General features: G+C 37.4%; 1 protein-coding gene across 3 annotated transcripts in view; it reads left to right on the plus strand.

The window, feature by feature from the left end:
• The window catches only part of ccdc69 (coiled-coil domain containing 69), a 54262-nt gene extending 51815 nt beyond the window's left edge, over positions 1-2447 (plus strand). For 2 of the 3 annotated variants that reach the window (XM_079629957.1, XM_079629958.1), the window contains one exon: positions 806-2249. In XM_079629957.1, coding sequence (XP_079486083.1) covers positions 806-980 — 175 coding nt within the window. In that variant the 3' untranslated portion in view covers positions 981-2249. Of the gene's footprint in view, positions 1-805 lie in introns of all 3 variants that reach the window. The other variant, XM_079629959.1, reaches the window with a different exon arrangement.
• Positions 2448-24330: the final 21883 nt, after the last annotated feature.

Consider the following 24330-nt stretch of genomic DNA (forward strand, 5'->3'; position numbering starts at 1 on the left):
AATGTACTTTCCATTTTATATATATATATATATTAAAACATTTTGTGTAAAGAAGTTTATTTATATTGCGCCTTTCATTGCTCAAGGTCGCTTTACATTGTACTTTATAATACATTTACACACCCGCATACACAAGTCACATTATCGTTTGTGTGGATTGAACATTTGTTAGCTCAATTATTTGTATGTGGCGCCACCTGGCGTTTTAGACGCTTTTATGAACATTTCCCTTGCTATTTACATGATTGGCCAATTATGAGTTCTAAATTAAATGTTGTATAGTGACTATACAACATTTAATTTAGAACTCATAATTGGCCAATCATGTAAATAGCAAGGGAAATGTTCATAAAAGCGTCTATAGTGTGTGTGGTTCAGGTATACCATTTATTTTGCTCCCCATGAGGAAAACAGCTTATAAGTCATACTAAGTGATATTTATTTTGTGGTTTTTTTTTTTTTTTTTTACACGCATATATTAAGACTTCAGATGCAAAAGCCTCTAAGTGCCATCTGAAATTTTCTTCTAGAATGATCATTTTATCAAGATTGTATGTTTATGTTCAGTTTATTAACTTTAATGGCAATGAAAATTACCTATTAATTGTCATTAAAGTGAATTTACTGAACTTAAATATACGAGCTTGATAAAAATGATCATTCTAGAAGAAAATTTCAGATGGCACTTTTTTTTGCATCTGAAGTCTTCATATTAGTTTGTACAGTAAAAAAAAATCATTACGTCTATGGAAACTCAACACGTGTGTGATGTATAGACTCCATAAACCTTGTGGTCCTCTTTCAGGCGACTGTCCAAGGAGCAGAATGAGCTGCAGGAGGCGCTAGAGAAACGTTCTCTGCAGAACCAGAAGCTCAGCCAGGAGAAAGAAGAGCTGCTCTTTAAGCTCCTGCACCGCAGAGACTCATGCTCCTCCTTCCACCTTCCTTCGGTCATACCCACTGAGGTGTCTCCCAGCTGACTGCAACATGAACCCTCACTGTATCCTCACCCTGCCTGGCCGAGGTGCCTTAGCAGCGCTTTTTTCTTTGTTTTTTTAAATGCCAGTTTATTATGGAGTGCTGTGAACATGCAGTGCTGAAATGGACTTACACTGCATTTATCATTTTAACTGGCAAAACAAATATTTTTGTACATTTTATTTGAAGAGACATTGCTTATCAGGATTTTTTGGTTGCATTTATTATTTGAAATGGCTGTGAATATATGCAGTAGTTTTTGCCTATTTTTTTTATTATTTTTATTTCTTTCCAGGAAACAGCAGTCAAGCAGGTATTGTGGGCAAAAAATATTGTGGGTTATCTTCTTGCCTTAAGACATTATTGAAGCCCAAGCACTTGTACATGTAGCATGAATATTTGGTATCTTTTCAGATGCACTTGCACTTTTATCTCAGTGTTTTTATTTGTTAGAGAGATACTGGGCTTTTGGTGTTTACCTGTATGCTTTTTCCTACACTTTGCCCACCTTGCCAGAGTATCTTTGTTTTAAGTCCAGAGTTTCAGTGGTAGGTAAAGTACTGGTGTCCTATTGGGTAAAACCCAGTGGTTTTAGCTCGGGCAAACACAATGTTTGCTCATACGACCAGTACACATGTATTTCAAGAAGAGAATAGCCGTTTTCTATTATGCTACTTTCGCAAAGCCAATTTATAAACTGAATAATCTAAAACATTCTGAACAGAAACATTTGACTGTGAGCTTCTTGAAATTTGTTCATACTTTAAAAGCATTTTAGGCACTACGTCGGATGGCCTTCTTTTTGCAGTGATTGATTTGCCATTTTAAAAGCATAAGTGGTAAACGGGTTGCCTTTGTGTCCATCTCTCTCCCCCCTTTAACTATTGTGATTCATGCAACATCTTCTCTCATATATACTGTATGTTTACTTCCAAATCAGTGCCTTTGGTGTTTCCTGTAAAAATCAAGCAATAAAAGCTGCATCAAAGGGATTGTATTTGAAGTTCTGCACATTTCTTCCAGAACAAAATATTTAAACCACACAGATTACTATATTAAATGACAACATAATTATTCATCAGGGGAATGTTTGGTTAGAAAGGTGGTTGTGGGAGAGATTTTTTTTTTTTCTTTTTTCTTGAATGAATATCAGATTTGGTCACCTTATATTCTCCACATTAATACATTTTATGAACTTCAAACATCCCAACTGCATATCGAGAGCTAAGATGTTAATACACAGACGTTGTCCATAGGGGGCGCAATGACTCAAGATAAAAACAGGCGTGAGTTTTTTGTTGTTCAGACAAGTTTTCAAGTTGTCTGGGTGTTTCACCTTGGCCTGTCGATATGTTTTGGCAGGATGGTTAAATATTGGTGCATGTCATTCGTCAGTCAGCAATTCTCTAAAATTACTGGATTGCTGTTATGTCATGAGATTGTGTGTGCCTCATTCAGATATTATGATATTAGAACAGTCTGGTAGATGTACAGACAAGCCTTTTTAATCCACATAGATGAAATAATACATTACAACTTTAAGATTCCCTTTAGCTTTCTGGCCCACAACTGACTTTTCCCCTCATGGATGCGGTCCCTCACCTCACAACTTTCACTGTTGCATGTAATGAGACACTGATTGGTGGGTGTTTCTAGTGACAAATAAGAGCATAAAGCCTGGCTGATTGACAGATTGAGACGTTTGCCCTGTGGTGCCCCCCTATTACACTACACCAGCACTTAACATGGAGAAGAGCATGGCTCTTTTTGCTGGTTGTGCGGATGTTAGGTTCACTGGTTCCCTGACTGTTTGACATGTTTGGACAATACCTGCCTAGCTACTAAGATAAGCACAGGTCAGCCCCCTGTAGTGATGTCAGGAGGTTCCCAGAGCATTTAACAGCCACCTGGGAGAATCTCAAGTGCTTTCATTCCAGCCCAAGTGAACACTAGCAACATCTGACTTTATAGTGCAAATAAAACAACTTCTTCATTCAATTATTATACGAAAAAGCAACAATATTATGCTTTTGCATATGTTTGCAACAAAAATGTATTGGGTTGGACTTAGTTGGTGAATGTGCATTTGCTCATTAGAACAACAGGAAATGACTCTAGATAGCCTAATTTAAAATTGCCTACATAAGATATATGACAAAATAAATAAATAACACTACACATTTATTATTTTAAAACAAACGAGGTTGGGAGTATAGGAACTATACGGTTTTGTGCTATGTTTGATCGCGAAAAAAAATCAAACATGGCGCTACCCTGACTCGGTCAACGAAAAACATTTAAAAGCATTTAGTCAAATATATTGATTACAGCCTTAAAATTTGCTTTCTAATAGCCTATTATAGGATACAAAATAACCCTTCTGGTTTTGTTTTAATTAGGCCTAGCTATTTGCCTAATAATTGTGGGTTAATAACAATTATTTACATAGTAAGATAAGAGCTGTTTTTAAAGGATAGCCTATAGGCCTAAGGAAAATTCGGCAACACAGGCTACCATTAGCTGGTCATTATGCTTTTAGTAATGTAGTCCATAGTTAGTGAATCGGTTTTCTAACTCTTTATATTGCCTATAGGCCTAATGCTTATTTAGTTCTAGTGTTTAATGTCAGCTCGCAGATACGTCTATTTGATGTGCGTGTTTTCATCTGGAAGAAGTATTTCTAAGAGTGTTTGTTCATCTGGAACTCATTCAATACCTGTCATTAAATAGACATTTAGAAAACGTTTGTCACGTTGTAGGCTACACAGCAGATTATTTCCAGACAAAGCGCTCTTTAAAATAAATCTTGGAGACGTATGCGTTTAACCTTTAAACAATCTCATCATCATCAATTTTCATACTGATGTTTGTCGTCCTGCTTTATTAAAACAGTAGCTATAAGAAAACTGTATTTTTGAAAGAGAAAATCTGTAATTCAATCCCTTGCTCCACTGAGGTGGCGGGAAGGCGCGCGAGTTTACTCACCTGAGTTTACGCGCTGTCCCTTTATGACATCATCACCAGCCACACGAATGTAATACAATACCTGTCTTTCATTCCATTATCTGTTAATTGCCCAGCCGAAGCGTCCCCATATGCATTAACAGTGCTCAAAATAATGTGTTGCTATTAACTTACATCTGCTCCCATGTCGTCTGCGAAAAGCGCGCACTTTCGAGTGGTTTATTTAATACAATTTCCGTTTATTAGGCTACAGCAAAGATAACCTTTAAATTGTCAAGGGTTGGAGGCAGACACGAATTTTCTCAAATAAGATGATTGCTATTTGGGGCTGCTGAGTTGTTCCTTATCACTTTGACTTAGAACAAAAAAAAGGTGAAAATTGCACCCCGGGGAAAACAGCTTTGATTAAAAGGTGTGGGGCTGGTTATCACCCCACTTTTTACACACCATAATCAGCTTGATTTCCTTAACTCCTGTTTCAGTACAGAAGCATGATATTTTAAACACGATATGGGTAGACTGATCGAATTTAGACCAGTGGATCATTTCACAAACAAAGGCTACGATTTTTGTAATTTGTTTAGACATAGGCTTCATGCACCTTGCATGCTTTAATGCTATGAGGATTCGCTTTCACGTTAAACAAAATACAATAAATAAATACATTTTAATAAATTGTGTTTTGACCGATGTCAAACCACTTTACACAATGTTTACTTGTGTTTTACATGAATGGGACAGTGAGGTGATATGCTACTCATTTGTTTGTCTAGATTTATTTTTCACAAATGCACAATAGGCCTATACAAAAATACATGTTCAATAATGAACATGTTTTCAATTGAAAATTAATTTTGATATTTAGTAAATGTCTTGATATGAAACGAAAAAAAGTCTCTCATTAACAGGATGAAATAAATAAAAGAAAATGTTTTCTTTAATGTTTGCATAATCACCTTGGCAAATGCTTTATAACTGAAACTTAAATCAGTTTTTTTTAACAAGCAGTTTTATTTTTAAAAATATATATATAGTTCTTGACTCATATTCTTGACTCTTTGTTTATAAATACGTTGCAAATATTTTTGTTTTAATATATAGGCTAACATATATTTACTACTTGCATTCACATGTTTAAAGAGCAAGTAAAGCATGTTAGTAGGCAAGCCTACGTCTTTATGGTTACACCGATTGACATCTTAAGAGTCATTCATTAAATGCATTTTTTTTATTCCTTTTTTTTTTTTAATTAAACAAACATGATTACAAATATATTTCTATGAACGTTTGTTTTAAACTGTTAGACTACAACAATGTTTTCTATCCTTATTTGTCGTTGATCCATGTTTCATAGTGACCGGATCATTAATCTTCATAATTCCTTCACATTTAAAAAATCATGCATACCTACCGGAAAGATCTGGATAAAAGGCAGTTGTTCTCACGTCAACCGGAATAGGCTGCTAAATGTTCAAGAAATTACGTTACTCCCTTGTACCCCGGTTTCACAGAGAATGCTTAAAGGGATAGTTCACCCAAAAATGAATGAAATAAAATTCTGGAAAACAATTAGCCTACTATGGAAGTCAATGGGTTCCATCAACTGTTACCGACACTCTTCAAAATATCAAATATCTGCTTTTGTGTTCAGCAGAAGAAAGAAACTTTGGAACAACTTGAGGGTGAGTTGGCTAATGATGACAGTTTTTTAATTTTTTGGGTGAACTATCCCTTTAAGCTAGTCCCAGTCTAAAATGTATGTTTGACTATTTTTATTAAAAGTATAACTTGTTGACATATCTTAAAATATGTCAGTGCCATTGTTTTGTCTCAAGATGCACACCGGTAATGTTTTCTAAGGCATGTTTTATAAAAGCTATTTAAATATCCTAATTGACCTAAGGCCAAATCCTGTCTTAATCTAAGCCCTGTCTGTGAAACCAGGCTACACTTTATATAAATGGAAGGTTTGAGCGTCTCGTGAGTGAGTGTACCGCCATCAGTCACCACTAGAGCGCTCTGTGCTGCAGTCACGTGACCCTCCCAGCGCTGGCTCCATTCCTATAGTTCGGATCAGATAAGATAGGCTACAACATGTTTGCAGTTTGCACTGACTACTCGTCTAATTTGTCGGGATGATAGCGCCATGTGTTTGGTTAGTTAATAAATCAAGAGATTTGACGGGTAGAGCTGATCATTGAAATGATACCCACTTTTAAGTAAAACAACAGTAAATTCATCCCAAAAGGTCATCATCTTTATTATTCAAATGCAATTAATTTAAATGTGGAGGACTCATTATGAGGTAATGAAAGCACAGTGTAATAGTCTATACTTTAACACATTATTAACCTATTGCCAGTGGTGTATTTTTTTGATAGGCCTACAAAAATGCACTATGCTAATTTTTCCTTTTCTTTTAATCTCTGAAAAAATTAATTATTTGGTTGTCACTTACTGGTTTCAAATATCCCAAATTTAGACAGAGCGATAGACTGACAGCTTAGATGAGGTAGTGAATGAGTTGTTTCTGTCTCTTTGAAATATGTGCTCAAGGTATTCAGAAACTCCTTCATATGTCTTCAGTTGCCCAAAGATATATGGTGAGTTATGGCATTTTTTGCATAGCTCTCATACAGGTGAAAACATGCAGAAGAGATTCAGTTTAGTTAATGGTACACCAACCCTGAAGCAAACTGTCCCAAGGAACAAAAGATAAATTATCGTTTAAAAGCTGCATATTCTACAAAAAAGGGCATGAAACTGACACCACATGCACACGAACTAAACCGCTGTATCACATATTAGTGCTAAATGGTCACAGTATAGACGGCTGTATTGCCCTCACGGGTTCAAGGACACTGGTGTGCTCTTAAAAGGTGACTCCCTAATGAGTCTGTTCTTGGTCGAGACAGGCAGACTAATTACTTAGACCAGGAAGTCTGTGTGCTGTATGAAACTCCCACTAGGGATCTTCCTCCTTCTTCTTCTTTTTGTTGGATGGCACAGTGTTTGAGGTCGGTAGGCTATAGCGATCACTGATCGTTCCCTGCACATTAAACTTGTTTAACGACACACAAGTCCTCAACTTATTTATATTAACAATATTTTCCAGGATTAATGGCTTGTTGCCATCTTATAGTTCTGCATCTGTGGGCACCATATATAACTCTGAACCCGTCAGATGTGATATTGGTGCCGGTGTTAGGCGAGGATTGCACCTGCGCCGGCTGAGAGTTGGTAACGTGAGTGACATGTGCCTTACATCAGTGCTGGATGATGGACAAGAGATGCAGCTGAGCTACATTCCTTCCATACGCAAGCTCTCTCTCTCTCTCTCTCTCTCTCTCTGTCAATGTTTATCATATTTGTCAGTCATCAGCAAAGTCAGTACTCTGATCAAACGTTTCCTGTCTGTTAGCACTTTATGAGTCATTCAGAGTCATTTAGTTAAGAGCAAAAAGCCTTATACTTGAGCTTATTTTTGCACCCAAAAATGAAACTTCTGACATTTACTCACCCTCATGTCCTTAAAAACCTGTATGATTTTCCTTCTTCAGTGGAATATAAAAGAAGATATTTTAAACCATGTCTCGTATTTCCCGTAAGTCACTATAGGGTCTAAATCAACATTATGACTTTGTAGTCATGACTTGGTGTACAATAGAGAAATTGATGTTCAAACTTTTTTTGCCAAACAATAATTCCAAATTTTCTATTTATTTTATTTTTGTGGAACACAAAAGGAGACATTTGGAAGATTTTTTTTCTCTACAATGAAAGTCAATGTGTTGTTTTTGGACCCAAAAAAATAAAAAAATAATGTTTCAACTTAAAGTATTCCTGCTGCCTTAAAAGTTTATCCAAATTGTTACTTGGTGCAACTTCACATTTCAAGTTGACTAAATGTAAAAGTTTAAGGCAGCACAAACACTTACTTTATTTAAGTTGAAACAACTATTTATTACCAGAGAAATTGACCATCAAATTTATTTAATTGTATTATCATTTTGTCTGTGTACTTTTTTTTTCTCTCCATACAAGGAAAGTCAATGGGGTCCAGTGTTATTTGGGACCCCAGTAACTTTCTTTGTAAGAACAAAAACAGTTCCACAGAAGAGATTTTTTCAACAATATTGGAACAACATGAATAATGTTCGGAATGTGACGGAATGTTCATTTTGGGGTGAACTGTCCCTTTAATTTAAATACTGGGTATTACAAAAGCATTTTATATGGAAAACCAATGCCCAGTTCAAAGATTACACCTTTCAAACATCAGAACGAAAGATCTGAATGAAGCAGACGTCGTAAGAACACAACGTAACGCCAAAACAAACAATGCATCAACATGAAAACAGGAAAACAAACAGAGGTGTACAAAGGCTTAATTGTGCACACCAGGGAGCCGTTTGGGCTGGTTAAAGTCTCTATTTAAAGCCCCGTCACCTTTAGGGATTTCACTGGAAACATACGCCACCACAGGAAGACCCCAGGGGCAACGGAGACACCCCCCTCCTTTACAAAGGAGAGGCACCCTACCTTGACACCTGTCAACACATTAGGTGTCAAATAAACTAGCTTTCAACCTGGGCCAGCAGGTAGGCAACTGAAAGGCCTTACTTGACAGCATGGATCAGTGTTCTTAAGTCCTTGGGCACAATACTAATGGGGTCTGTGTGATCTCCTGCCTCAAACTTTTCGACAAAATAAAGTCCAGCTTGAGACAGCCTGTATGCAATTTGTGAGTTTTATTGATATTCATCAGTTTGTAACTCTCTCAGAAGTATTATTTTAGGAGCGTTGCAGCGAATCTTCCAGCTGTCAGGATCGCAGCTGTACGACAATACAACTTTTTTTTTTATGGCTACTTAGGTGGTAATTTATCTTTGAACATTTTAAAGGTGTCTGGTCTGGATCAGATAAGCCCATTCTGACGTCCCTCCACCTCTCCTTCAGGGCCAGTGTGGCACAGATTCCCTACAGGAATGAATTGTGAAAGTAATTATACGTTTAGCCCACTCCCTATTGTAGAGGAGGCCGGGGCTAGTTGTCACACGGAGAGCTAGATCACGACTACTGTAAGGTTTTGCATCATAAGTTCAATTAAACAAATGCGTGTTTTCTCTAGCTGTGGTTTTGCAGGTTGGCGTCAAACCCCCAATTCAAAACCCCCCATTTTAAATTTGAATATTTCTGTGGACAGTATACGGATCATTCAGGTGAGAATTCACAATATAACATTAAGGTTTTAGGGATTATTCATAAATAGCAGGTCAGGGCAAGTTGTCACATGTTTTAATTGTTATATTGTAATACAAATCAATAATAATAAAGAAATTATATATTATTTTGTTACCTTTTACATTTATGGTGTTTCATAATTTTTGTGTTTCATAAATATTTTACTATTTAAATGAGCTAAAAAGCCTAAAATAGCCTGTTTATTAGGTGACAGTTTACTCCACTGTTGGATTACAACATTGAACCCCATTGACTTTCAAATTGACTTTTAAAAACTTTTAAAAAGTCAATGGGGTCAACTTAAAAGTATAAAAAAAGTCCACTTTTTTGTCTACAGGTTGCAGATTTTAATCAAGTTTAAGTTTACTAATTAAGTTTACTAATAAACATTAGTTAACTACATTAGTTAGCATTAACTAATAATGAACTGCACTTAATTGGGCATTTATTATGTTTGTTCGTGTTCATTTCAATATTACTTTTATTAAAATCTTATTAACATTAGTTAATGCACTGTGAACTAACACAAACAAACAATGAACAGCTTTATTTTTATTAACTAACATTAAAAAAATATTAATAAATACAGTAACAAATGTATTGCTCATGGTTAGTTCATGTTAGTTAATACATTAACTAATGTTAACTAATGAACCTTATTGTAAAGTGTCACCATTATGTTTGTATGTAACCTTTTACATTTTTGTTAATATGTTTTATATATTAGTCCTATATATAAAAAATATGAACAGAAATGTAAAAGGTATAAAACAAAAATAATATATACAAATATTTTTAATGGATTTTTAATACACACATATTATATAAATGTATATAGCCTAGTTTTTTTTATTTTAAGAAGCAGCTTTATGTGTAATAGACTGACACTAGCAACAAGTTCCTGTCTCGTCTGAATATAATGACATGTTAGTATGTGAACACGCAATGAAAGTACTTGAAGGGAAGTGATTTGGCATTAAAGCAAGTCTGGCTCCAGCATGATCTGCAATCATTGCATTAGTCACAGAGGCGGTCGAGCGTATTACTGAAATTTTCAGTTGAAATATTTCTTTTAAAAAGATCAGTTGAAAGTTTTCCATCGTGGTTGTTAACCACTACCAACATGACCCTTTAGAAAACACTTAATTCGAGTTTGAACCACTAATATTTAGATGTACAACTATTACCGACATCTATAAGTTTGACAAAGTAGTTATGCCAGTTGATTTGACTGCAGGATGCCTTTTGCGTCACTGGAGTGTTTTTAGAAACACGCAGTGCAGATGGTAACATGCTTGTCAGTCACCTATCAGGAAGAAACAAAAACACACCGTGTCATAAACACTGACAAAGAGCATTTGTTTGATGTTGGACGCGTCCCAACGCAAATAGAAAAACACAGATGAATCAAAGATATTGACATGCAGAATGTCATGTAACTGCTAATGGATACAGCGAGTTTGATAAACCCAAGATTCATCTCTTACACAGCATGAGGAAAGATTTTTTTCTTTATTTTTTTCTGTAGGATGACTTGGCAGTCACAGCATACAGAAGGTACAACAGGTTTATGACGTGAAATTTTGGAAGAACATCCTAGAGATATTAGAGCTCAGTAGTCTTGTGGTGTCTGGCTTTTTTTAAAATATTGACATGTTCAGTCAAGCAATTTGTATGCCATCGTCTCTCAATGAATGGGAAAATTCTTCAACTTTGCTTCCTCTCTAATGACCTTTAAGTATGTCAGGACTTCAGACAGCGTTTCTGTGCGCTCGGCACAGGCTGACAAGATCAAGTATCTCTTAATGCTTGTAATTCACTGTAAATCATGGTGACAAATGACTATTACCGAAATCTTCCCATGGATTTTGGGAAATGTGAAAACTCACCATGCCAAGGGGAGCTGAGTCACTTTAAGACAAATACAAGTAAATGTTCAGTTTATGGTGACGGTGTTTCAAGTCCAAACTTGAATGATATAACCCTTCATAAGCAAAGAATAGACTGTTTACTCAGTAAGGTTTAAATTAAAAACTCTTCAATGTCAGGTTCTTCAATGCCTGTCACCTGAGACACCACAGTCTGACTCGTCTAGCTCGAGGCCTAATCATTTTGGACTGCTCATTTGTCAGATTAGTTGAAATAAAATGCTGCATGTTTTGTTTTTTTACATGATTTTTCAAGTCACCTTCCCAAGTATATTCCAGAAATGTCTTTTTGGTTGTGATGATGCATTTCATAACTCATTTGGAATTTCAGATGATAATAATAAACAGAAATGTACTTATATTTTATAATTGCTAGTAATGTAAAACACAAATGCTAATGGTTTTAAATGATTGATGGAAACCCAGAACTTTCAAGTCACCATGAAATCAAAATGGACAACTCTTGTTTTGTTAATGGATTATTGCATGATTAATCCATGCACATCATTATTTTTAAATTGATGTGCCCTCGTAATCTTGAATCTAAGTAACTTCCTCTCCCTCTTGCCGTGACATCTCTTCTCTGATGACATGTTTACAGGCGTGGGGGCGGGGCAACCTGTCACTCACATGAGATCCACCAATAGCAAACCACAACCATCCAATCAATTCCTGAAATCAAGTCCTGCCTTACATTTCTTCTTGGACATCACAATAAGGAAAAAAAGTCTATCACAACTTTTACAGCTACAGCGTTATACGCCGACTTAAAAAAAAAAAATGCAGGAAAAAAAATGACTTTTGGTTGGGTTGGGAATTCTTGCATGTCCATTCTTCCGGTAATACCGACTAAAAAGTTCTGACAGAGTTTCACTTGTTCAGTGGCTCCACAAACACCGCTACTGAATTTACTGGGTGAAATGTGTAGTTAAAGACAGTAAATGTTACTGAATAAAATATATTATCACACTTTTTGTTTGTGTGTTGTTATTTTTTTTTACAAAAAGTTTAAGTATTGTTACTAAATAAGGCCAGTTGTCAAATTGCATTTATGCTCTAAAAATACATTAAAAAGTTAGTGTAAACACCATTTGCAAGAATTGTTTTAAATGTATTTATTGTAATTATCAAATTGGCAATGCAATTAAATATCGTTTTCCAAATATTTTATTTATATTAGTCTGTCATGGTGAAACAGAAGTAGCAACAGATCTTTTCTTCCAACATCAGAGTAATACAGATTATCCAAAAGACAAAAAAAATAGAGATAGGCCTTGCCAAGCATCGGTTGTTGGTTGGATTAAGGCAGTCGATTGTAAGAAAGTGGCGGGGTTTATGTAGACTAAATGATTGAAGTCCACCATAAAGGCCACAACAGAGAAGTTGATCATTTCACCGGAACATCCAAAAGGTCAAAAATAAAAATAGTAATAATAATCATTTAAAGACATGCATGGATGAATAGTTCACAATAAGATCAATTATTTAGAAAATGTAGGTTGAATTCTCATTTCATGGTGACTTTAAAGTCAACAAAACGCTTCTTGCTGAATCTGAAGTTACTCATGTATATGTGATGGGAATGGCCCAGACATATGGGTTTACAGACTATAATTGTTCACTGTATAATTAGACTTGAAAGAATCAATCAATCTGCACCTGAGGGGACATTGGTGAGAAATTAATGGAATGTGAGGTCTCTCACACAAAGAATAGAGTTGGTGCCATGCCTTGTTTGAAAGACTATTTAAATAAAACTGGTATATGCCACAACAGATAGACACAGCTAATTTTTTAAGAAACAAAGGCCTTGGCCACACACCAAACTTTTATATGAACAGCTTAAGTCATACCTTTTAGTTTCACAGAAACAGACAGGAAGTGAAAAATGAAATGAAACATGAAACATTTCCTGAAATACTTTTTTTCTGATGCAACATGCAAAGGATCTGTAAAAAAATGAATAGTAAAAGGTGACATGCTGCTAAACGTCATTTAGTGTCAGAGCAATTGTTAATGTCATTTGGCTTACAAACCACAACGCTAGTGACTAATAACGCTTCAATTTGTGGTTGCTTCTCTGGTCATGTTGGGAACAGTGGCTGCGAGAAAAAACTTTCCCCGAACAGCCACACCAGAAAACAGTTGAGGGATTAAGGCATCAAGCATGTGAAAACAGATGCTGCCTTAAATGAAAGCAGTTCTGTCATCTCTCTTGACAAGAGTACACTTCAAGGTCCATTGCGGGGCACACAGAGGAACGATTTATCCCTTGTTTTATAAGGACTAAATATAAGCTCATGCCCACTAAACAGAAAGAGAGCTAGTGAAAATCAAACATATGAATATTGTGAAGTTCCTAACAGGAGGGGGAGGGGGAAGTCAAAGTAAAGCATTTGGCCGTTGGAGGTGAAGAAATGTTAATCCTGAATTAAACGATCTGGCACTTTACAAAATACGAGACAATTACACGGATAATTATACCAAGCCTTCACACAGTGCCCGTGGGTCACAATTAGCATAATGCAGGCTTCACACAAGGAGCACTCGAGCGTCTCCAGGTGTGCCTGTAACAGTGCACAGACCTACTGAGAAGGTGAGGAGTGTGTGGTTGTGTGTGTGTGTTCAGGTGTGAGAATGTGTGTGTTTGTGGGGGGAGGGGGCATAAATACATATTTGCAGCAAGAAAGACAACTGCCATTGTGATTTCGATCATCTGTCTTGATAATTTGCATAATCTTAGAATCAAAATTGACCTTTTTACATACATGTTCATTTTCTTGGTGTGCACGCTTCATGAGTACATGTTATTCCAAACATGTAACATTTTATCATAACATATTTTTGACCCTTAAATGCATACCTCGCTCGGGTCTTTAATGACCCGGGACGTCATTCACTACCCTCCTCCTCATTTATTTTCAAGTTAGACATCAACTTTCTTAGCATTCCTCAATCAAATCATTATAAACAATATAACAAGAAAAGAGTTATATAAAGAATGCCTGAATGTTTTCCCTTTAATTTTTTGTAAAAAATAATAATAATAAAAAATTATATAGTGTGTAACAGTGTAAGTATATTTTTCTGCTCAACATTAATTGAATCTTTGATGACTGAATAAGTGCAATTCACCTTTATTTATGTCTGATACACAACGATGATGTGATGTTTCACTCATAGTTACCGCAGGCAGAAAACAAAAGACCAGACCAATGGGCAGCTGGGCAGAGCACGGGACTGGAAGCTGCTGGCAGACTTGGACAAGAAACTCTGCTTCCCAGCTAAGATCGCAGCTACCAACCAGCGAGCAGACCTTTTTCTTTGGTCAGCCTCACTCAAGCTAGTCTGCAGTGGAGGAGGCTTACGAATGGAAAATGCTGAGATACGCTGAACTTGCAGCTGATGCGCAACAAGGCTGGAATGCAAACGTACGCCCAGTGGAAGTAGGCTGCAGAGGGTTCGTAGCCACTTCAACATCCAGGCTAGTCAGGGAGATGGAAGAGCGAGGGAAGGCCCATCGGCAGGCAGTCAAAGACCTCTCCAGGGCTGCTGAAAAGAGGAGCCAGTGGCTGTGGATGAAAAGAAAGGACTCCGCCTGGGCTTTCAAGTGAGTTGATGGCACCTAGGTAGTAAACCTGGGACACTGGGCGAAACACCGAAGAAGGAGGGCGCCCACTTGATAACCCAAAGATTGCCATCACTCATTTGACTATCCCACGGAGTCTCATCTGTGCCTCAAGTACGCATTTATTGAGGCATATCAACATCTAGTCCTATACAACAGACCTCAGGAGAGTTTTATATTATCGCGACAGGTAGAGATCCATCCGTGTTAGTTATAGATCCGGGTCGCTAAAGACCCGGATATGTAATAATGATTGGCAAAACATTCATGCATTTAAGGGTTAAATATAATTACTTGCAGGACCTTCCTTTTCCACTGATGTCACATAGACCATGTGGGCTGACAGATAATGTTAACCAATGTGCTAATTTAGCTAATTCTGATTTGTAACACCCACTTTTCCTAATTCAACCAATTCCCGATGGATAAAATCAAGTCCCAACCTGCATGTTTTCTCATTTAATATCCTGTTTCACTACACCACATTACAGAGGTAAATTAGGTTGCAAACTGCTATTGACGTTGACTTAAATAATTTACAAATTTTACTTAACAATAAGCATAATACACTAATTATATACACCAAATCTCCTCCTGACACAGCTAAAAATAATCAGAGTTCCCTCTACAATTTCCCCCAGAAATCCGATTAGTCTTTTGGGACGCATTTGAATTGATTTTTGTGCAGAAAACATATTTTGCATAACCTTTAGATGATCTAAACACACTAATTATGCAGTATTATAGTAGCATTTATTGGGGTTTAACTGCCACACAGCTAGTTCATATGTACCAGAGAGTTTCTAAACGGTGTTTAATTGTATGATTCCTCTAATAGGGGCCTTGGAGGCAGATCTTATGACATCTTTCTTACTGGATATTTTAGCCACCTCAGGACGGCCATCTGTACAGCCAGCTTGGCTTCTCTCATTAGATCACCATCATCTATTGCAGACGACATGTTCACAGCCAAAACATCTGTCTTTACTGTAAAATCCAAGCTGGTCTGTAGACACAAATAGAGCAAATTCACAAATAGGCAAAGTTATTTGGTGTTGTTTCAAAAATGAAAATTCTGTCATCATTTACTCACCCTCAAGTTGATCCAAACCAGTATGAATTTTTTTCTTCTGCTGAACAGAAAAGAAGATATTTTGAAGAATATGGTTAGCAAAACAGTTAATGGACCATTCTATAGTATGGAAAAAAAATACCATGGAAGCCAATGGGGTCCATCAACTATTTGTTTACCGACATTCTTCAAAATATCTTCTTTTGTGTTCTGCAGAAAAATTTAATTAATTCAAGGTTGAAACAACTTAAGGCTGAGTAAATGATGACAGTATTTTCATTTTCAGTGAACTATCCCTTTAACACTTAAAATAATAGGCCTAGTTCACTTAAAAAGCATAATTTACTCACCCTCATGAGTTTTGTTCTTCTGTGGAATATAAAGAAGATATTTTAGTGAACATTGACTTTCATTGAATGGACCAAAAAAAAAATCTTCTTTTATGTTCCACACACTGTAAAAAATAAATTGTTGCGGGCAACTTTAAGCATCCAGATTTTCAAGTTCTCTCAACTATTCTCTTAAAAGTTGTCCTATATAACACTACTTTCTTTTGTCCTACTAAACAAAGGTAACCAGGAGATATCAATAGTTGCTAAATGCATAGCCATCAACACCAGAAACACAAACTTTAAGAACAGTGACAATGAGATTAGCTCCCTTCGCAGGGTTTGATTGACAGGCGATCTGACCAATCATAATCCGCCATTCGCCGAATCTGCTATTTTTGTCCGACAAAGCAGTCAGGATTGAGAGTTAGTAGATTACCATTGGAGGATTTCAACTTGAAAAATGGAGTGTACTGTTCCTTTATGTTCATTCATGTTTATTTGATGCTAAAAATTAACTAGAAGAAAGAGATGATCGGTTCACGACCAGCTTTAATTTAGGCTCTACAGCGATCTGTCCAACACATTAAAGAGCCACAAAACGGTATTTATTGTTCAAATTTCCTGACAAAATTGCTAAATTTGAAAGTTGAGACTTTGTTTCACATCAAAAGTAACCTGGTCTGTCCTGTCTGTCAGCGCGTTGTCAGTGTGCTCTCTGCTCCGCATTTGTATTTTTCACCGCGTTAGAACATGGTGTGTGTGTGTGAGAGCGACGTAGCTTGTCGAACATAGTAACATTAACCAAAGGGGGCGGGTCTTTGCGAACAGTCAATTAGCATCACAAGCACCAAAGTTTAAGTAAAATTACAAACAGTATCTGTATAATTCATTCTGCAATGCATCCTGCTGGAACTTACAAACCATTAATATTTCAGCAATATTGTTCAATGTGAATTTATTTGTTTATTTTTATTTATTTATTATTTGTTCAGACAAGAGTGTTTGACTAGTTGGGACAACATTTGCGGGAATGTTGGTTTTATGTAGTTTGTTTCTTAATATTTGCGACTCAAAAGGGTTTTTTAAACTGTAAAGTATGTATTTGCCTTTTTTTACAGTGCAGAAGAAAGAAAGTCATACAGGTTTTGAACGACATGAAGGTGAGGTGAGTTATCACTTTTGAGTGAACTATTCTGGTAAATCGTACCCATGTTTTAAACATGTTAACTTAAAGAAGATTATTTCATCATATCAACTCACATACATTTATCTGATTTATGTGGTGTTTTCCCTACACAGTTGACCTTTGAGTGATTTAACGTTGTAATTTAAGTAGCGTGAAGTCATTGGTCCATCTGACTGCGTGTCATTATGGACGCTCTGGCTCCAGTCCAGGCCCTGAGGGCCGCTGTCACGGACATCATCGGGACTTCCTCTTCTTGAGCATCAGGGCCCCCTGCCAACACTACAGCCACAACAGGGGGTTTAAACCAACTAAAGACTCCTCAACCTGTCAGGTTTGAGCTTATAGACTCCTCCGGCTTGACATTCTGCAATCATTGGAAATGTTTAAGCTGACTCCTAGGACATTTTCTGTGCGTTTCCAAAGCAATCATGCTAATAAATCAATCACCTCCGCTGCCATCACAAGCGCAATTCATTTCCATTGTGTTTCCGACTCTTCAGTCAGATAATTATACAGAACACAAAATTGTCCAGACGCACATTGACAACACATTGACATAACTGAGAATAAAAATGAGGCAGAACATTCTCTCTGCTGAGCAATTCTGCACGCGGACGATAAACAATAGCAGCTCGCATTTGTCTCACCAAACTGCCAGGCCCAATGGTGCGCCTCCCCGCTGTAATTTATGCGGGGCTGAAAGCCGTTCCAGCGTGGATCAGGCCTTCTGCTGGTTGCACTCATCCTGGTGCCCAGACCTGCTCTCTTGTTCTTCCAAACAACTGTGACTGTTTTAATTCTGCTCACTGATTAGCCCGAATCAATTAAAATGGCCATGCTGGGCCCAACAGCAGCACAGCATGGGGCACTTAGAAACGCATTCATCAGACCCGGCCTCTTAATCATGCTTTAATTACAGCGCGGCTCTAGGGAGATGAAGGGCTACATTAGTGCAGCGCTGCTTGTTCCTGCTATGCGAACGGTAAAGTTGCTTCACTTGAGCAAAATGGCTCAGTTCTAATGGCTAATCATAATTTTTCAGACAGGTAATATTGTTTAAAGTAGGAGCCATTATACGAAACAACCTGACATTTTGGCAAAATGCTACTTTGAGTGTTGAACTAATTTCAGGTTGATTTTTAAACACTTTCACTAAACACAATCAAACATGATGGTTATTTAAGAAATTCACGATTGGTTTCATAACAGCAAAAGCTGTGTTGCATCATGAATTCACTACACTTTGTTTTCTCTCCTGACAGAGAAGGATTTAATGCTAAACTTTTATATAGGGTATCACTGAAGAGCGGTGGAAGATAACGTTATTTTGAAGGCAAATCAATAATGATTGTGGTTTGTCAATTAAAGCTGCTTTTACTCTAATCCTCCCTTATTGTGGAAAGACTCAGGCATAAAGGGGAAAAAAGTGAATCGCTTTAATGCCATCTAATGACGTTACCTCCAAAATAGCCCCATACTGCTGGGAACAAGCTAATCCATGCCTGGTCCTTTTCTAGTGGTCGTTTTCAAACTAGCCGCCACTCCTCCCACTCCTAAACCTCTCATGGAGAGCGAATACAATAGACACCTGCAGGAGCCGCCGTCATCCCAGGTTCCCAAAAACAACTCCCTCATTACAAGCGGCAGGACTGGAGCTCACTGTATTATCACGAGTGATTAGTGATCACTTCCTAGGCTTTAGCTCTGCGGTGAGTGGGCATTCCAGCGTTTGCGTGGCCTTTCATCTGGTCATCGCTTTCATGGCATGTGGTGTGATATGAAAACATGCCTGGCCTGAAAGACTAGTTAAAGGTGCACTTAGTATGTATTGTGTATCACGTGTATCGTCCTCGTTTTAACATATACGTAAATAAATGAATGATACTTTAATGTAGTGTACACTCACATGAGATGAAGAATCCAGTCTTAGCTTAGGCTAATAAAATATTTATTTAATATGGTTCGTGTCACCTGTTATTGTATATTAAAACTAGAACGGCAACAGATTATTTTTGGAAATTGAGTTCAAGTAAAGTTGAAATACTCTATACAAAGTTTCAATGAAAATTAGAAATGTTGTCTTGGCAACTAATTGAAATTAAATATATTTTTCCTTTACATGCAATCTGCAAGCAATCACATTATTACCGCATGACACATGCTGATTGGCAGCCAATGAGATTGCTTGCTCAACATTTAAATATTCTGGTTCAGTGTTTGCTGTAAGTCCTGTAGTGCGCTATCCGAGTTGCTCTGAAACCCTCCACCTCCCCCAGCTCCACCTGCATAGATCTGCTACAGAATGTATGTATCTATTTATGCAGCAGCAGAAGTGTGTATGTGTATCAATTGGCAGTAGCAAGTCCATACTTGCTCTGCAGCAGCAGCATCAATAATCAACAGCAGAATAGCAGATCTAGTCCGCCAAGACCAAATAAATTAACATTGCCATATTCAAATAACGTGGTAAAACTATTTAGAGTTTTTTAACTTATTAAAAAATAAGTTTAAGTTACTAAAATTACTAAAAACTTAAATGAAAAAAACATAAAATTTGTAAAACTTAAAACTAAAAATGAAAATATTGAAATAAAAGCTAATTCAAAATATGAATAAATACTTAGATAGTATATAATACTTTAATAACACTGCGTCATTAGGGGCCGACATGATCACATGACCAGACAAATATGACTCCCTTAATAAATCTCCCTGTTATTGGACACTATTGCTCACTGAATAAATTAATCATGACTGACTGCTAATAGCTCATTACTTTTTTTTACTTAAAATTTGTCTAATTTAAAAACGTGCCCAGAGGGTTTTGACCGTCCAATACAATCCAATTCATGCATCCTATTGCCACAGGCCTCTTTAGCTCTCAACCATTCAGGAGCTGAAAAGAACACAGATTAAAGCTTTCCTTTAGTTGTCCCTACATAAGCCTGTCTTCCTCTGAAAGCCCCAGGGCTTTGATGATTCACTTTTGTGACAGGTGGAATGGACATAAAGGATTCAGGAAATTAGGATATTTAAGATTTTTCTCTCTTTTATTGCATCAAAAGCTGAAACAGATTGGGAGTTAATTGGCCACATGAATTTATGCCTGAGAAAATATTTACTTCAAGTCATATGTTGGCAGTTCACTTAGTGTGACATTTAGTGTTAGATCTATGCTTCTCCAAATACTTTCAGCGGATTCACACACACGGAACGTCCAATCACAGTCCATATCCCACCACTTTTGGGAGTTGTCTGGAGAGTTATTTCAGAGTGTCGGCGGTGGAGGTAGAGCATCCCTGTGTGCCAAGAAAAGCCCTCGCAAGGGAAGAGCGGAGGACAGATGGCCCTTCCATTTGAAAACAGTGTTTGGTGTGCTGCAAGAGACTCTGGAGATAGTTTGGACTTTTCAGTAAGTTAAGAGTCACAGAAAGCAGATGCTTCTGCATATGGTTTTCTTCAAATGATTCATTAGTGGGATTAATGCCCTTAAAGTTATTAGGCTTTATTTACTTGGTTAGTTCTTCCTATACCCTTAACTTAAGGTGGCTTTGAGTTTATCAGGAATGAAGATCAAATCAGGTAGTTACCTAGCTAGCCTGTAACTGAGTTAGCTAACTATATTTATCCTCTGTTTCTACCTTCTGCCAAGGTCTTTGTGTTTCCTTTCAGATCACTAGTTAGTTAGTTAGTTTAGTTAGTTAATTCGTTCCACTATTCTACCCTTTTGTCAGGATCTCTGCGTGTTTACCTATCACTAGATAATTATATTGTTAGCAAGTCAGTTAAGTTAGCTTTTCTTTGTTTTGATCCTTCTATCAGGGTCAAGAATAAACATCAGCTCATTATTTATTTAGTTTTTCCCCCGTTTCTACACTTATGTGTTTATCGAGACATCTTCTCACTAGTTACGGTACGTTCACACGGGGCATCAGCGTCAACTTCCCATTGACCCCGTTTGAACGTACCGTTAGTCAGTCAGTTAGGTTTCCCCTGTTTTATATATATGTTTTATTGGTAACACTTTAGGGTTCAATTCGCACTATTAACTAGTTGCTTATTAGCATGCATATTATGACATTGGATGTTTATTAGTACTTATAAAACACATATTAATGCCTTATTCTGCATGACCATATTCTACATCCCCTAATCCTAATACCTAAACTAAACAACTACCTAACTAACTATTAATAAGCAGTGAGAAGTTTACTGAGGCAAAAGTCATACCGTTTTATTAGTTTGAATAATTAGTCTTTCCTCTGCTTCTACCCTTCGGGCAGGGCCTCTATACCAAGATAAGATCACTTTGCTAATTATATAGTTATTAAGTTAGTTAAAGTTAGTTAGTTAATTTTTCCCCGTTTACACTTTTGTGAGGGTTCTGTTTATCGAGCACAGACATTATCTCACTAGTTAGTTCGTTTTCCTCGGTTTACTTTTGACCCTTCTGTCAAGATCTACACATGTTTTATTAGTTTTTAGCGATAATTTATATAGTTAGTTAGTTATTCTTCCCTCTGTTTCCACTTCTGTAAGGATCCTTATGTGTTTAGGGAGCATAAAGATCAGATCACTTTGATCTGGAGTGGCAGATAATAAAGTATACAACAAGTCAGAGACAAAGAGCACAATATCAGAGACAAGCAGGTAATGAATATGGCATTTAGAGCAGAGGAAGTGGGCGTCCCTCATCAAGTGGGCAAACTCTCATTAGAGGTAAATCCTTGACAGATTTCACAAAGCACCCTTTTGAAGTCTTGGCTCACTCAGATACTGCCATTCAGAGTCTCCAGTTGTAAAGCTTCTCAGAGAGAGCGAAAAAACCCACATGAAACCATTTCAGCACTTTACAGAGTAGCCTAAATCTGAATCTCGGGCGGAAAAAATAAATGAGTTTAATTTAGGGCCATCCTTACATGCACGTAAACGTTAAAATAAATCTCTGTAAAATGTGCGCTTACAGTTTATTAACACTGAGACGGAGAGAAAAAAAAGAGAGTCATTAGGCAAAATATTAACATGGCTGCTCTGAGCAGGAGTGCGGAAAGTTGCACGCTTGGTAAAAATACCTTCCTCTCCCTGGCAGAGGTGCCAAGCCCCGAGGCAGAGGGGGCGTGGAGTTTGGTGGAGCTTGCCGCCACCTCGGAAAGCCCAGAGCAAACAATCTGTCGTGACAACAAGATGGTACCTTCATTATCGGCTTCATCGCCCCACACCTTCTCCTCATCAGCAGAACGGGCTGACAGCTGAGGTGCCAAAGCTAGGCGGGCACTGCTGCTCGGCACTCTGGGAAAGGGACCGTTCCTGGTGTGCTTGGTGTCCCAAGTGCTGCAGATCGCACATGCGTGAGCAAAAACTCACATGCAAAGTTATTCCGCCCAAACGCACATACACAAACAGACCAGCATGTACACACAGCTACAGATACTGTTATTCCAAAAACAATGAATAATCCCATATAACCATCGAGCTCATTTGATACGGACACAGCCAAGGAGCCAAAACATTGAGCCGTTCATTTGCATTGTACATCATTCCCTAAAGAATTGAAATTTCAAAACGTTAGTTAATCTAAATCTGACTAGTTTCAAGCCAAACTGGCTTCAATAAAAAAAATATTTTTACAAAATGTTATTATAAAACAATGCATTATAATAATATATATTTGCACAAATATATATTTGAGACATTTAAGGGTAACACTTTAGTTTAGGGTCCAATTCTCACTATTAACTAGTTGCTTATTAGCATGCATATTAAACGATATTGTTTATTTACTTATTAATGCTTTGTTCTGTATCGCCATATTCTACATCCCTTAATCTTCCCCAGTACCTAAACATAACATCTTCCTTACTAACTATTAATAAGCAATAATTATGAGTTTATTAAGGCAAAAGTCATAGTTAATAGTGCGAAATGGACCCTAATCTAAAGTGTGACCCATTTTAGTTATAAGGCATGCTGTTTGCAACATATATTTGGCAAAATGAAAAAAGCATTTGGTTTTGCTGTATTGAAATGTATGGAAGCTTGTATCCACCACGGAAACTTCTTGACTTCTTGCTTTTTTTCCTCAGAAATGCGAGAAAAAAAGGCAGAATATAAACTGGAGTCCCAGTTGTTGCAGAGCGCATACATACGGAAAAACTCACACGCAAAGTTAATGTGCTCATACGCAGATACACAAACAGACCAGTATGTTCATACAGCTACGGATACTGTTATTCCAAAAACAATGAATAATCCCGTTTATCCATCAAGCTCATTTGATACGGAGACGACTGCCGAGCAAAAACACTGAGGCATTAATTTGGATTGTAGACTAAACATCATTCCCTTATTTTATGTGTGGCACGCAACCGCTACCATAAATTCAATTCCTGCCAATTTGTCTTTGTTGAGAATTGGCTTGAGATGATAGGTTTAGTTGACGTTGAGGTGGAGCAGCGGAACTGCAGCGACGGTGTTTTTGTTACGGCCGGGTAATAACTCCAGACTCTGTGATCTTTGAAAGGTTCTTCGGGTCTAAGTGTTCCTCGTTTCCGAGATGTTGAGTGTCAGGGGTGTGGGGTCTGAGCCGTACACTTCCCCTGGGGCGCTGCAGGTGTGTAAGCCGGACCGACAGCGCCAGGAGAGCCTCGACATAAAGGAAGAGAAAATAAACAAAATACGGCGCAGGAATGCTGCATTAAAACTCTATGAAAGCCCAAGCTGTCAGGCCCCTTTTGAGAAGCGAGGGCCCTTTAAATCCGCATAGTGCTGATTCAGTGACTTCAGATGGAGGGATGCTATGTGTGAATCAGACAGAATTCCCTAAAGCATGGCATCCGGTGGGATAGGGCTGGGCCTCCTTGCTGTGTGCCCGATTTCACACAGCCCATATAACACCTTCACGACCGGCACCTGCACCCGTGTGAGCGCGAGTAATAAGAGAAACTCAAAGTGCCTTCTGCGAATATTGATTTTCAAGTTAAACCAATGATTTAGCTCTG

Source organism: Phoxinus phoxinus (genome assembly GCF_949152265.1).
Source record: "Phoxinus phoxinus genome assembly, chromosome: 12".
Taxonomy (NCBI): Eukaryota; Metazoa; Chordata; class Actinopteri; order Cypriniformes; family Leuciscidae; genus Phoxinus; species Phoxinus phoxinus.